Below are 17,332 nucleotides of genomic sequence, written 5' to 3' on the forward strand. Positions count from 1 at the left end.
ATTGCGACTCCGGCCAAGGTAATCATACACACGACACACGCTCTGGTTGCAAAAGAACTCAGCCACCCACCTGGTGGCGTATGACGAACCGGCAGTGACAACACAACGGTAAATGGCGGTTTCTGGGACGTCATCGATCGCCGGCCGGCCGCCCATCGCATCGACCCTTCAGCCTCCTCAGCCCCGATAATCCTCCACCGGTCTTCATCCTCCGTCGCAACAACAGTGACGACACCTGGCCTTCAAAGAAAACGGCGACTGCGACTCCACAACGCTACATCGGCGGCGGCAACAATATAACATGACGAAGCAGCAGCGTCCGGAGGCTGTCGTCCACTCCTTGCTGGTCTCCGATGTTGACGGTAATGAGGTTGTCCGGTGGTGCTGGTTGATCGGAAAACAACGAACGGATGGTGGCGATAGGGTAGCGGCGGAAGGAGTGAGAGTGGTGAGATGACTGCTGCGCATATATGGTCCTTAGGGTTAGGGTTACGGGACCCTTAAATACCCGCTTCACTTAAAAGTTTCCCATAAAGACACAATTGATCCCTCTTTCCTTCTTTTCTTTCAACCTAAGTCCGAAAATTACCAAATGGTCCCTCCTTTTCAAAATCCTTTCATCTTAGATCCATAATTTACTTTTTAACACCCGGCTTCTATAAATCTTTACAAAATAAATTCCAGAATTACACTTAAATCCCTGGAGATTCAAATCTTGTCATTTGGCTTCCTGAAATCAACTCCCAGCTAATTGTTATTTGATTTTGGGCTATAATAACATATAATAATAATACAAATTGCTTCTCGGGTTCCAGGTTTATTATTTAATTATAACATTTTAAATGGGATGTTACATAAATGAATTTAATATTAAAAACATATTTAAAATTCAAAATTCTATATCATATTACTAAAGTACCCTTCAAAACTAAAGATTAGGATTACACGTAATTAAATATTAAAAAACTTTATTTTTTTTACCCTCTCCTCGTGGCGTTGTTTTTCTCATCTTCTTCTCCACGATTTTGCATCTTTTCATCCCAAGGTACAGACTTGCGCTTCTTCTCCCCCTCTTCCATTGCAAGTTGCAGAGTTACTTTTTAACATTCGGTTTTTTTGGTATTCAGTTAATTGGGAATGAGATTGCTTTTGGTGAGCTATGATTCTTCTTTATATTTGATTCACCAACTTCCATAAAGTCCAGTTTGCTGTGAGTATATGATCATATGTGCAAATATTTGGAATTATATGCTATGATATAAAAGATTCTAGGTTGTTACTTCCAGTCCCAGATGGTTCTGTCCCAATTTAAAATCCAAATCTATTGCAAAGTTCTTTGTTATTGTAAGGCTCACATCAAAAGTATAATGCTAATGGTGCTTTTGTTACTTAAATGTTTTAGGTGCTAGGAATTTTGTTTGCTTATTGGAATCCCCCACATAAAAAGTTGGATACAGTATTGATGGTTTTGCTCTTAATATACGCTCTGATTGTTGCTTTGTTAAAGTTTGTAGTTATTGTGAGTCCCTCATCAAAAGCACATTGCTATGTTTTGGTGATCAGAACCGAAAAAATTGTCCCTGTTATGCAAAATTACCATTGCTATTATCTCAATTTCAACATTAAATTATCATTTTAACCTCAAGAAATTACAAAACTAAAAAAATGAAACCCTTTCTTCAAAAAATGAAAGAAATACCTAAGTATTCATCAAAATGAACGATTAAAACAAATACAAATGCAAATACATCAGTTTTTGATGTGGTTTGCATTTCACATATTGGTCTTGCTTAAGCAAATTGAACAAGAATTCATGATAGTAACTAATGAACCATAAAGGATACCCAACTAAATTTATCAGCAACAAAATTTAAATTTATTGTAATACAGTTAGATAAACTTAATACTTATATACAGATGTCATCCGACAACAAGTCAAACATACACATGATCTAGATATATGTGGGTACCCACAACTCCTGTGGCTATGTAAACAAAGAAAAAAGAAAAGAAAAAACGCAAGTATATGCTCATATGAAACTAAGGGTCTTCCTGGTTAGCAAAATGATTTTAGAAGATATGGAATTACAATCTACCATGTGTTCACTTGCTAGAAAAAGAAATGTATTTCCATTATATTTCTTAGTTGTTTTGTGTCTGGTTAAGAAAACTGTCAAGGGGAAGAAGAAACTCTCTGTTGCGAACTAAAATTAACTAGTGTTTTACCCGTCCGTTGGTCGAGTATATTGACGGACTTTCATTTGTTCCAATTATAGCATTGTATTATGAAATTCATTATTTTTTTGTACTTATATCGTTCATTTGTTCCAATTATGCGAACAGATACAAACTTATTTTTATTCATTATACCGGCCTACATTCATTGCAGTTATTTTTGGCAATTTACCTAACTGTAAATTCAAGTACAATCGCATTAGAAGGTTAACTACAACAAATAGCAATGCACTTATATTGATAATTCTTGTAATCAGCCCAAAAATGGGCTAACTGCGTTAAAAAGCAATATACTTTCATTTTTTACTAAAATAACATATTTCTAACATGTATTATAAAAAGATTACTTCTATTTTTAAAATATTTCAAACTAAACCATTGTACTTTAAAACTACATTGCTATATTTCATTGAAATTAAATAGCAATGTACTTTAATATAGATACAATCACAGTTAACCCACATTACTATCTGCTTAAAAATAGTTAGAACGCTATTCAAACAAAGTAAATTACTATACTCGTGGGTTTCAGAAGATATATTGCTACTTAGTTATCAGCTGCATCATATAAATATAAGACCAAAATAGAATGATATAAAGTTCATCATAAAATAATTTCTTTTTAAAGTTTTCTAAATCATAAGAAATATGTTATAACTTGTTTTCATTAACCTTTGAATCGGTCATCGATTTAAAAGAATTACGACATAAATTCAAAACAATTATGAATTATAAACACATACACACACCCCACTCTCTGTTTTGTGAAATGACATTTAACGAAAGTCTAATACTTTTAGATAAACTAGTAAAAAAACTCGGCCTGCGCCCCACGTGGTTATTTTTTTTAAACCTTTTTCCAATTAAGGCATCATACTTTGAAATGTTTATTTTTACCTATAGCAACAACGTTCTTACAAAGTGCTACAAATACTTTATTTCATATCTATTGCTATCATTGGTAATTAAATATATATGTTGCTATTTGAGGAAAATAAGACTGTATAGTAGAATATCAAAGGTGGGGGGGGGGGACCAAAAGCGACAACTCCACAAACTAATGTGGCAAAAACATGAGGTGTCACATTTGGAAAATGCAAGAGACTAAAAGTGGAAAACTTTTGAACTCTTTGTGGCTATCAGTAGAGAATATCGAAGCCGGGGGAAAATGCCAGAGACTAAAAGTGGTAAAAAGTTGAGAAGGGACGAAAAGTGGCAATGTGCTGAAACTTTTGTGGCAAAACTTTGAAAAAGTTGAGGAGGGACCAAAAGTGAAAAAATATTGAAACTTTTATGGGAAAACTTAGAGTAATAGAAAATATACTAATCCTAAGAGCTATATATATATATATATATATATATATATATATATATATATATATATATATATATATATATATACACTTCATATGTTCCTGTATATTAGCTACGCAATTTTATTTGTTTTATTACTATAACATTTCAATTTTAAAACTTTTTCATTATTAAGGCATTTAAATCTAAAGTATTTAACCCCATAACAACATTGTGTTTTCATGTTTTGTCTTATTAGGAAAATATACTTTCAGAGATCTAAAAAATGGTATTTGTCGAATTGCAAACAAAGACACCGAGATTGATTGCTCAATCAGTGAGGATTATATTTAATTGCATACTTGAGGGATGTTTTAAACTTAATGACCCTATAATATCTAGACTGTAGTTATACACATTGACCGGATGAAAAATGAGTTTACTTATCCCACAAAAGCTTTGCATCAGGGGCAAAAATATCCGAAAATGAGAGACCCAATTGTACTCTTGAGAATTTTTTTTGTAGCAATTGAATTTCAATGTAACGCCCCTATTCTTAGGTACCGATTTTATAAGAATTTTCTTGTTTTAAGGTCGACTCGACGAGTTGGTTGCCCTACTCGTCGAGTAGCAACAGGGTGATCTGCGTGTTTTAGTGACCTACTCGCCGAGTCCAAGAAGGGATTCGACGAGTAGGAGCTGGCAGATGAAACCCTAAATTTCGGGGATTTGCACCCTATGTCAGGACCACTTATTTCCCTTAGCCTCTCTTACTGTCTCCTTTGAGTTCAGAAACCCTAATTAGTGGTTGCTCTCTACAAATTGTGTGCTCTTTAGCTTGGAAGAGGGATCCTTGGAGTAAAAGCTTGGAGTTCAAGAAGTTTGGAGCAAGGGGCTGTTGTAGAACCGGATTCTTCTTTGTATTGGTATCATTTTGGAAGTAACAAGTTGTTACCTTGGCTCTCTCTTAGTTAGATATCTTCATTTATGGGTTGGGATTTTAGGGTTTTTGTAGTGGTTCTCCGATTTGGGTCGAGATCTGAGGTTGCAACCTCAGATCTGAACTCCTTCAGCCCCTCTTTATCATAAAGTTCCAGTGTTTGTTGAGCTATGGCCTTTCCCTTGCCCTAAGCCACTCCTTTAGCTTGTTTTGGGCCATTTTCATCTTGCATGCACATAAAGTTTGCAACTTTACGTGATAAACATGCCCTAGGAGCTTAGATCTGTAGTTTGGAGGCTTTGCATGGCTTAAAAAGCATCTGTATGAATGAAGGACTGATGGGACTCGGCGAGTCGCAAGGTCGACTCGGTGAGTCATATGAAGATGGTCATCGAACTCGACGAGTTGGATGAACAACTCGGCGAGTCCGATGAAGATTGTCGTGGCCTCGACGAGTCATATGAGAGACTCGGCAAGTCGGCTAGGGGTTTCCCAACCTTTGGACACGTATGAACGCGGCGAGTTGTAAGGGGAAAACTCGCCAAGTTGGCCGAGGAGTTACGACCACTAACACTAGGAACTCGACGAGTCATTCAAGTGATTCGGCGAGTTGGTGAGCATGAAAGGAACTCGGTGAGTGACTGGTTGTACTCGACGAGTTGAGGTCAACATGGACTGTTGACTTTGACAGTTAACTTGGACCTTGACCAAGGGTTGACTTTTGGACTTCTGGGACATATTGGGAAATTGGGAATTTACCAGGATGGTTCTTGATGGGTTTTGAGCATTCTAACACTTCCTAAGTGTACATGCAACCCTAATAACCTTGAATCTATGTTTTCTCTATATACATGCAAATTTCTTTTTCAAGGTTATTTCCTAACTAGCATGGCATGGGGATTACATAAAACATAAAACTAGTAGAAATACATACCTTGTTGTTGCTTGGATTCCTTCAAGACTTTGTGAGCCTAGCACCCCAAATGTTGTGCCTCAAATGCTTCACACAACACCACAAGACTTGGAATAACTTGAGAGAATACTTCTAGCACTCACAATTGGTTATGCCCTCTCTAGTAACACTAGGTCCACTAGCTCTACTAGGTCACAATTTTGCTAGCCATAGGGTTCCTTTTATAGTGTTGTCACAATTAGGGTTTACACATGAATGCCCTTAATTGTCATGACTCTTGATTTCCCATGACCCATGGATTTGTAACTCCCATGGACTATCCATGGAGCTCCATTTGGTTACATCCATAACCCGTAAACCATGGATCATTAATCCACCATAAAAGAATTGATGATTGTCATAATCAACCCTATATATTTAATTAGTCTCACTTTGATCACCAAATTAATCCTAGATTAATACTTGATCAATACTAATTAAATAATACTATTATTAATATATTAGAACTTATAATATATTAATAATCATAAGTGCCTTATTCTCTCATTTAGTCTATCCAAGTATTGCAATGCCATGCAACCCAAATGGACCATGCCGGGTCGGGTCAAGTACATACCAAATAAAGTTATGGACTTAGACACTATATCCAACAGTCTCCCACTTGGATAAGTCTAATAACTATATTTGCAAATATGACTTCAAAATCCGACTAGCAATCGTAGCTCTTTCAAAGTCTCTCGGAACTGAGATGATGATGATACGCCATTTTAAGATAAGTGATCATATAATCCTCTGTTCTCATGATATCAGCCGGACAAACACATGGAACATGGTCTTACTTATTGTCCAGCATTTGTTTCACGATCTCTGATTTGTTTCGACATAGCACTAAATTGAACACATCAATTAGGTTCTGACCGGGCCCGGTACATAGGTCAAAACCAAATCATCGAGGGGCCCAGATATCGCTTCTATTTCTAGAAGGAACAGATAAACTTCGACTGATATGCTTGTACTAACTACTTGTTGAATTATTCACAAAGGCACGTTTTATAACATCGAGTTACCAATGCGTTTTCGTACAATCAATGAACAACCAACTCATAGTCAACAACTCATATCTCTAGGTTTGAAGATTTATATGATATTACCGTCTCACGATCACTCGAGATAAATTCCATGATGTGATGCAAGTGAGCGTGGGTTGGATCCAATACTCAGCCCTTATGAGTACTCATGAATGTTGTAGCAACCATTGCATTGTCCAAAGCACTTTTAGACAAATCATACCAGCCAAATTCATGACAGTCTTAAATCAATACTTACTTCCAAAGTTTGACTGACTGTGGATGGTTTGAATAATAACATAATTATTCTGGAAGTAAAAACATGCAAAATTGAAACATAGTAAACAATCAACACAAGATAGTAACACCTTACTCATAAATAAATAACAACTTTTATTTATCATCAAATGTCAATTACATTTTACAAGTTTCAGGAATCTAATTATTGAAACTAATATCATCCCTCAGCCCAATGCGCCTCGCATGCTGTAAATGCTTAACCCTGCTCAGTCCCTTCGTGAGGGGATCTGCCGGGTTCTCATCTAATGATACCCTCTTAGCCACGAGGAGTCCTTCTTCTATTCGATGTCTGATGAAATGGTATTTTCTGTCAATGTGCCTAGATCTCCCGTGATCTCTCGGTTCCTTAGCCAAAGCAACCGCACTTTCGATGACACAGAAAATTTCCATTGGCTCTTTTATAGCTGGTACAACTCCAAGGTCTCCGATGAAGTTCTTTAGCCATATCGCCTCCTTAGCCGCTTCACTTGCTGCTATGTACTCTGATTCACAAGTAGAATCAGCTACTGTCTCCTGCTTGGAACTTTTCCAAGTAATTGCCCCTCCATTTAGGATAAAGACCCAGCCCGACTGAGAGCGGAAATTATCCCTATCAGTCTGGAAGCTAGCATCGCTATATCCTTCCACTCTCAAGTCATCACTGCCTCCGAGGGTAAGGACCCAATCCTTAGTCCTCCGCAGATACTTGAGAATGTTCTTTACCGCTGTCCAGTGTGCCTTGCCAGGGTTCCCTTGATATCTACTGACCATGCTCAAAGCAAAAGCCACATCAGGGCGAGTACAAGTCATAGCATACATGATCGAGCCCACAGCGGAAGCATATGGTATTTGACTCATTTCAGCTATCTCAGCCTGTGTACTCGGACTCTGAGTCTTACTCAGCTTGGCATTACTCTGGATTTGTAATTCTCCTTTCTTGGATTCTTGCATACTGAACCTCTTCAGTACCTTATCCAAGTAAGTACTTTGACTAAGTCCAATTAGTCTCTTACTCTTATCTCTCAATATCCTTATCCCTAGGATATAGGCAGCTTCCCCAAGGTCCTTCATAGTGAAACACTTCCCAAGCCAGGACTTAACCTCCTGCAAGGTTGGGACGTCGTTTCCTATGAGAAGTATGTCATCCACATACAACACCAAGAAGCTAACTATGCTCCCACTAGCCCTGACATACACACAAGACTCATCCTCACTCCTAGAAAAGCCAAACTCTTTGACTTTCTCATCAAAACAAAGATTCCATCTGCGAGATGCTTGTTTCAATCCATAAATGGATTTATCAAGCTTACACACTCTATTAGGGTATCTTGTATCGACAAGACCCTCTGGTTGAGCCATGTAAACATCCTCAGCCAACTTTCGATTAAGGAAAGCGGTTTTGACATCCATTTGCCATATTTCATAATCATGAAATGCAGCTATGGCTAACAATACTCTAATAGACTTAATCTTAGCTACTGGTGATAAGGTCTCATCATAGTCAACTCCCGGAGTTTGAGTAAAGCCCTTCGCAACCAGTTGCGCTTTGTAAGTATGTACCTTCCCATCCATGTCGGTCTTCTTCTTGAAGATCCATTTGCACCCAACTGTCTTACGACCCGGTACATTGTCAACCAAGTTACAAACTTGATTGTCATACATGGACTGAATCTCGCTGTCCATAGCCTCCTTCCATTTAGCAGACTCAGGGCCTGCCATGACTTCCCTGTAATTATTAGGTTCATCCAAATCTATTAGTGTACTATCACTAATAAATGTATCACCTTCAGTGGTGATGTGATAACCATAATAAAAATCAGGTGTGTTCCTCACCCTAGTGGAACGTCTTGGAGGTACAGACTCATCTATCAGATCAACAGCAGTTTCCTCCTTAGGTTGGTCGATAGCATTTGAGGTTCCTTCACCACTTGACTCTTGAAGCTCTTCAAGGTCAATTTTCCTCCCACTGTCCCCTTGGCTTATGAATTCTCTCTCACGAAAGACTCCTCTTCTTGCCACAAAAACCACATTATCACTGGGTCTGTAGAAGAGGTAACCAAAGGATCTCTGTGGGTAGCCGATGAAAATACACCTCTCACTTCGAGGTTCAAGCTTATCATGAGTCTCACGCCTCACGAAAGCTTCACAACCCCAAATTTTGATGTGGTCCAGATTGGGAACTTTCCCAGTCCACATCTCGTGAGGTGTTTTGGCAACCTTTTTAGTAGGGACTAGATTAAGGATATGAGCGGCAGTCTTTAAGGCATACCCCCAGAAAGAGATTGGTAACGAAGCTCGACTCATCATGGAACGAACCATATCCAACAAGGTTCGATTGCGCCTCTCAGCTACACCATTCAACTGTGGTGTTCTGGGAGGTGTCAATTGTGAGACAATCCCACATTCCTTATGATAGTCAAGGAACTCAATGCTAAGATACTCTCCTCCTCGATCGGATCGGAGCATCTTGATGTTCCTGCCCAATTGATTTTCAACTTCCTGCTTAAACTCTTTGAACTTTTCAAAGGTTTCTGACTTATGCTTGATTAAGTAAATATATCCATATCTACTGTAATCATCAGTAAAAGTCACATAATAGCGATTAGCATCCCTTGTAGCAACTCTGAAGGGCCCACACACATCCGTGTGTACAAGGTCCAACAAACCTTCACCCCTATCACAAGTACCTGTGAAGGGTGACTTTGTCATTTTTCCAAGTAAACAAGACTCGCAACTATCATCTGACTTGAGGTCAAATGATTCCAAGACTCCAGCCTTTTGGAGTTGGCCTATGCGCTTCTTGTTAACATGTCCAAGACGACAGTGCCACAAGGATGCTTTATCCAAGCTATCTGAAGAATCAATATACAACACATTATTTCCTAGATTGTCTACAACATTCACGGCTTCATATACACCATCACAAGGTAATGCTTTAAAGTAAAATACATCATTGTAATAAACATTAATAGCACCATTTTTATTATCAAATGAAAATGAAAAACCTTGTTTGTACAAGCCATGAAAAGAAATAATATTTCTCGCCATTTCGGGCGAGTAACAACACTTATTCAAATCTAACATTAACCCATTATTAAGCAATAAAGAATAAACTCCTATCTTGGTAACAGGTGATGCTTTCTTGTTGCCCATGACTAAGTTTATCTTCCCGTGCTCCACTTGCTCACTTCTTATTAGTGCCTGCAAATCAGTACAAATGTGAATACCACACCCTGTATCAAGCACCCAAGAATTAGCATTAGATGAGTTGTTAGACAATATTGTGTAAATACCTGCATGGGTGGGTTTAACCTTCCCATCCTTTAGATCTTGCAGATATTTGGGGCAGCTTCGCTTGAAGTGTCCCTTATCCTGGCAATAGAAGCACTGTGCTTCCTTTGGGTTTGAAGAAGGAGTAATGAGACCTTTCTTTGTCCCACTTGAAGAGGAACCATCAAGAGTCTTACCCTTGGTACCCTTCGAATGGTTTTTCCTCTTCTTACCCTTTCCCTGCCCAATATCCAGAACAGGGGCTGTTGGAGGAGTAGAAGTAACAACCGCTTTACCCTTAAGGCCATTTTTAGCTGTCCTTAAGAGTCCTTGAAGTTTGCTAAGCGTGACTTCCTCCTTGTTCATATGATAAGTCATACGAAACTGATCATAACTTGGAGGTAAGGAATGGAGAATGATGTCAATCGCCATTTCCTCAGGAAAGTCAACATTTAGCTTCAGCAACCGGTCAACGAACCTTTACATCTTCTGCAAGTGACCGGTGATGGGTTCACCATCCTTCATCCTTGCGGTTATCATGGAGGAGATGATTTCATACCTCTCCTGACGCGCGCTCTGATGGTACCTTTCCATCAGATCCAGGTGCATCTCATAGGGGTAGAAATCTTCATAGGATTTTTGAAGTTCAGAAGTCATGGTGGCCATCATGATGCATGCTACTTTAGTAGCATCCTTTTCATGTGCAACAAACTCCGCAAACTCTTTAGGAGTAGCAGTGGCTTCATTCACAACCTTAAGCTCCCTATCGAGGACATATTCTTTGTCCTCATAGCGGGTAATCATTCTGATGTTTCTGATCCACTCATTGAAATTGGATCCATCAAATATGACCTTACCACACAAGTTTATAAGGGAAAAGGAGCCTGTTGGGTTTGAGCCAGAAGCATTGTTGGAAGACATCTGAAAGGAAAGAAAGACAAGTTTCATTAGATTAGGAATCCTTAATAATTCACCCAAATGAAATATTAAGGCTAGGATCCAACAAACTATTTATAGTTGGAAGAGGGATACCGTAATCCATACTATAAAATATTTGAAGGTAGGTAAATGACGATTTACCAATTTCCACCATAAGAACGAAATATTTTATTATTAGGTTTTATTGGTTTTGAAACTCCTAGATCTTTTGAGATACATTGAACTTTTCAGTGGAATGTTTGAATCTCGATTGTGCCCTCTCAAGTTTATGACTGGGATGCCGAGGATCACAAACAAGGTGTGAATAACCATACAAATTGACTTGGTACCCTCAACAATATTACCTAATCGATGTGCCGGTTAACCACACACGCTCCACCGATCTATAATAAAGTCAAGTTACCCTTTGCCACTCTTACTAGTCCATGTTAGTGTGCCGGTTAACCACACACGCTCCACTAACGACTTGGTAAGGTACAAAGTGTAATTTTATGGGCTAGCACCAATTTCACATTTTCCTAAAGTAACTAAGATTGGGAATTTATAATGTATAGTTACTTTATAATTCATTATACTTTTAATAAGTATTTAAAGTCGTATCCTACCCGTTCGGCTAACGACCCTCCACCGATCAAAGAAGCGGTGGGTGAGAGTGGACACCCATTAAGTCACCATTTTATAGGCAACAACCTTATACCCCCTTATAGACCGGCTTCGTGAATGAGGCCTACTAACGGTAAGAATGACATATTCTTATACATATCTATATAATAAAATTATAATAATAGTATAAGTGTTGATTTTTAAACTTTTTAAAAATCTAAGGTTTAATTTGGAATTAAAGTATTAAAGTATAAGACTTTTCAAATTCCAAAACTTGAGGGCAAGATTTGAAACTATTCCAAGTTTCTTCAATTTGTAACTTATGAGTTTTAATGGTTCATAAAATGAAAACTCTTCATTTTATGAAACCTCTTTAGTTATTTAATCACAATTAAAAGAAGTGACTTTTGGTTATCCATAACTTGAGGACAAGTTATGGACACCATCATAGCCATTAAGATCATGAATTAAACACACATGGTGGTTACACATAATTCCTATGATCTTCTAAAAACTCATAAGAACACAAATTCATGTCAAGCAATTTCAAGAAATCATATAAACATATACAATACTTGAAAATTGATAAAAGTCATGTAAAATGGGTTAACATAATCATTATCATTTTGAAAAACAGATTTCACAAGTCCAAAACAGATTGGGATAATGATCTTAATCCATTTCCAGCAACAAAACTCGAAAAAACTGCTCAGCACGCTCCTACTCGCCGAGTGCATTATTCTACTCGCCGAGTAGGATGAATTTGTTCATGGACTCGGCGAGTCCTCCCCATGGACTCGGCGAGTCCCGTCAAAATGCAGAATTTTCGATTTTTAAGCAGTTTTGCATCAAGTATACAGAAAACAATCCTAGGCTCTGATACCACTGATGGGTTTTGAGCATTCTAACACTTCCTAAGTGTACATGCAACCCTAATAACCTTGAATCTATGTTTTCTCTATATACATGCAAATTTCTTTTTCAAGGTTATTTCCTAACTAGCATGGCATGGGGATTACATAAAACATAAAACTAGTAGAAATACATACCTTGTTGTTGCTTGGATTCCTTCAAGACTTTGTGAGCCTAGCACCCCAAATGTTGTGCCTCAAATGCTTCACACAACACCACAAGACTTGGAATAACTTGAGAGAATACTTCTAGCACTCACAATTGGTTATGCCCTCTCTAGTAACACTAGGTCCACTAGCTCTACTAGGTCACAATTTTGCTAGCCATAGGGTTCCTTTTATAGTGTTGTCACAATTAGGGTTTACACATGAATGCCCTTAATTGTCATGACTCTTGATTTCCCATGACCCATGGATTTGTAACTCCCATGGACTATCCATGGAGCTCCATTTGGTTACATCCATAACCCATAAACCATGGATCATTAATCCACCATAAAAGAATTGATGATTGTCAAAATCAACCCTATATATTTAATTAGTCTCACTTTGATCACCAAATTAATCCTAGATTAATACTTGATCAATACTAATTAAATAATACTATTATTAATATATTAGAACTTATAATATATTAATAATCATAAGTGCCTTATTCTCTCATTTAGTCTATCCAAGTATTGCAATGCCATGCAACCCAAATGGACCATGCCGGGTCGGGTCAAGTACATACCAAATAAAGTTATAGACTTAGACACTATATCCAACAGTTCTATGGTGCATTTAGGTGGTGGAGTAGTACCGGCAATCCAAGAGCTTGAGTTTATCTTCGAGTCGACAGTACGAGGTGAGTTCTCCTCACTATATCAACAGGGTCTACGACACCAAGGCCAACCCTTTATGATTGCATCCTGGTTTTAGGATGTTGCTATGTTATGTGATTAGTTAGATCCGTATGATTATCTGTATATATGTTAGTGACCTGGTTAGGTCGATATCCTGGTTTTAGGATGTTGCTATGCTATGTGATCTGTTAGATCCGTATGATTATCTGTATATATGTTAGTGACCTGGTTAGGTCGGTATCCTGGTTTTAGGATGTTGCTATGCTATGTGATCTGTTAGATCCGTATGATTATCTGTACATATGTTAGTGACCTGGTTAGGTCGGTATCCTAATTATAGGATTTTGCTATGCTATTTGATCTGTTAGATCGGTTGACCGTTATATATGCTAGCGTATGATATGTATGTGCACATGTTTGTTTGATTGGGGGTTTGGGTTGAGGCGGTCCTGCTTTGTGCTGAAGGCCAACATACCCAAGGCGGTCCGGATAGACTACAAACCCAGGAGGGTATGATAGTCAGACCGAAGGCCCGACGAGCGGTCCGGATAGGCTGAAGGCCCTACGAGGCGGTCCATACGTGCCGAAGGCGCGGAGAGCGGTCCAGATAGACTGAAGGCCGACGAGGCGGTCCAGTCAGGCTGAAGGCTCATCATGCAAGCTGTTCTATGTTTGTTTATATGATATGATTATGGTTATGAGGTCGGTATTTTGGGGTTAACTCAGTAAGCCTCGGCTTACAGTTTCAGTTTATCATTTCAGGTACATTAGGGGATCGCGGCAAGGCGAAGGCGTGATCGTACAACTCCTCATGTTTTAGTTATGTTCCTGGGATGAACTCTGATATTAGACTATTTTGAAAACAAATTTGTAATAACTATTGGTTTTAAATGTTTTGAAAAGTTTTAAATTGGCTTGAATTTTATGGGTGTTACATTCAATCCATGGAAAAATGAAATTATAGTTTTAGACAAAAACATAAAAGCATGACATCATTTTTGAGTTCTATTAAAATATTAGAGAAAATATAAAAACAAAAAAACAATTTTTGAAGACAGTGTTTCAAATCATAATTAAAACAAAATAAATCAAAGTTCAGTTTTAAACACCATTGGATTTAGAATTAAAATTTATTAATTATGGTTAATCATTTGACATTTGTAAGGATGTAAACTGAATAATGAATAAAGATAGGTGTTTGAAAATTATATCTCTCATGTAAAAGAATGATAAGAAATATGAAGGGATCAATGCTTCTTTGTTTTGTTTGATGACTATTTTTGAGTTTTCCAATGTCTTCTAGTCAGCCTCACCCCATGTAAAAGTAAATTGGGTCACCACACATAGAAAGTAAAAAAGACCACAAAAAAGAGGGGGAGAATATATGAAGAAATATAGACGTTCATTTTAATGATGAAGCAATATAGTATATAATTACGCCTTGATTCGTTCCTTCCTATATGCCAAAAAACAACAAAAAGTATGTTAAACGTTTGAAAATAAGTATGAATTCAATGCAGTCAGCTTCAAAACATGAAAATCCATTAGCCAATCGAAAAAATTGGTACAATATCTCCAAAATATACATTTTCATTGGATTAAATGTTAGTATTAACAAAATAGAGACTAAACATAAAGGTCTGGTGGAATATATAAAATAATACATGATAGTGGTAAATGCAAAGATTAGCAATATACATATTAATTGGAGGCTACAGTGCACTGAATCTCCTTAAACAACAAGCACAGTTTTGAAAACATATTGTTTGTCAAAAGCAAACAGAATATAGAATCTTACTTGGAATAATAGACTTTTCTATTGCATCTACATATCACTACAATACAACTATATCTCTTGCTATTAATCACACCTTTTCCTCCTCCAACAATAAACAAGATTTAACACCGATTTGAAATCTATCATAAAAGGGATGGTTATTTTGTTATTTTGTGAATATCCTTTGTTATTTTTCAATATTTGCATATTTTTTCGTCAACTCGTCTTTCATCTCATATTTCTGTTATCAAAATTTAATGAATATGTTTATTATTTTAATGAATTCAATGTTTGTTATAATTATTTAAAAAAACAATTATATCAAAATACCCTAATAGTAAGATTTTTTTTAAAAGGACACTGATGCAAAACATTCACAGTAGTAAATAAATGCATAAACACACTATGCACACATAAAGATTAACTATCAAAATATGTTAATTTCATCATGCTTTATTCGAGACTATATGCGTACTACAAAGCGTTCCACCTGAACCCCAAGGTTTAGCAAACGCCCATGATGAATTAGGGAATGATACATTCACTGGAGATATATAAAATCCATCAGATCTTAATTGCCAATAACAATAAATAACACGAAATCCAATCCCTCCAAACCTATCGCATGTTCTTCGCGCAAGTTTAGCAAACGCTTCCAAGCAATCATATGATTCACCCCACCAAAACTCAGCATCAAATGTTGTTGTGCTATCAAGTCTATCACAAAATGACCAATGATAATAACCATTTGAAATGACATTATGTTTCCCGAGATCATCATCTTTTGATCTAACATGCATAAGAATATTATCAGGAGTACCGTTAATAATATACATCTTCCATTGTGGAGTAAAGAAGCAAGAATTTGTGATGGAAGGGAAGGAAAATGCTAGGATGAGACAAATCAAGAGGCTACGCATTGTATATGACAAGTTTATAAGAAACTTAATTTCATAAATTGTAATAGTTGGTTTTTTATTGACAGTTGGGTTCTCAATCTATCTCATGAGAGGATGTAGTGCACCATGCTAATATTTAAGATGCATTAACGGCTAGTAATGTAAGATAGTAAATTACACAAATTATCCCCGTGGTTTAGCATTATATTTGACTTTCATCCATAGCTATTTTTTCACTCAAACAGTTCCTAAGTTAATCTTTGTTCTGTTGATATTTAAGACACATTAATTGCTAGGGTTCTTGGAGTTTGACATGTGCTCCGACGACTTCAAAAAGTGCATTGGTGAACATGGTTTATTTTTGTTGGCGATTAAGATCCAAAAGCATATGCAACATAATGTTTTCCATGTTTTGTGTGAAGTTGATCTTTGTAATATTTGGTTATTATTTATGATCTATATATATATATATATATATATATATATATATATATATATATATATATATGATGTGTGTATTACTATATGTATGTATGTCATCAGGTGAAACCTAATGCTTACCATGCTTTGTGTGTTATTGGTTATAAAGAGAATTTGATTGTGGTAAAATTGTACATAAAGTTGATGCATCGTTGGGCTACGTGACTTTGTCCATGGAAATATATGTTTTAGGTTTTTTCTAGCCTTTGTGTAGGGAATAAACTGATAAGGACGATATGGGGGTTTCATGTCGATCTTCTCCGAGATATAAGTTGGGGAACGAAGAGGAATGGAGTGGGTTGTGGACTTAATTGTTTTAATAATAATTTAAAAATATCATTAAGGGCATATCATCATTTCAATGTGATCAGGTGCTACAGTTGAAATAAAACCAATCTCAGAGATCTTGTGAATAAAAAACTCTTTATAAGGATGATATCATAGATTAGAACAAATCATGGGGACAATTTATGTAATTTGTACTGTATTTAAGATGAATTGATCGAGACAAATAAGAATATTTATTGTAGCATTTTACAAAATAAAAAATATTATATAATTATGTTGTTTATTAGTTTATATATCTTATCAAATATACCTTAAGGGCACACATAATAAATATTAATTATGAGAAATATTACCATAATTAAATGTGAAATACATTAATTATAAAGAATATTATTCATTGAAAAATGTAAAATGTGTTAATTATGAAGAATATTCTTTATACTTAAAGTATTTCATATTTAATTATGGTAATATTCCTTATAATTAATATTTCTTACACATGTCTTATGGCACATGTTAGAAAATCCCATATATTTATACAAAAGTATTTGTTGATGTAAAATAATATTCATTTGCAAAATATAACATTAGGG

General features: G+C 36.5%; 1 protein-coding gene across 1 annotated transcript in view; it reads left to right on the forward strand.

Moving 5' to 3' along the window:
• The first annotated feature begins 301 nt into the window (after nucleotides 1-301).
• Nucleotides 302-17,332, forward strand: part of LOC145163726 (uncharacterized) — a 95,833-nt gene continuing 78,802 nt past the window's right edge. The window contains exons 1-2 of the mRNA XM_079082517.1: nucleotides 302-448; nucleotides 1,403-1,519. Coding sequence (XP_078938643.1) covers nucleotides 302-448; nucleotides 1,403-1,519 — 264 coding nt within the window. The remainder of the gene's footprint in view (nucleotides 449-1,402; nucleotides 1,520-17,332) is intronic.

The sequence above is a fragment of the Lactuca virosa genome, chromosome 3, assembly GCF_052849685.1.
Source record: "Lactuca virosa cultivar CGN04683 chromosome 3, Lactuca_virosa_CGN04683_v6, whole genome shotgun sequence".
In the NCBI taxonomy this organism is placed as follows: Eukaryota; Viridiplantae; Streptophyta; class Magnoliopsida; order Asterales; family Asteraceae; genus Lactuca; species Lactuca virosa.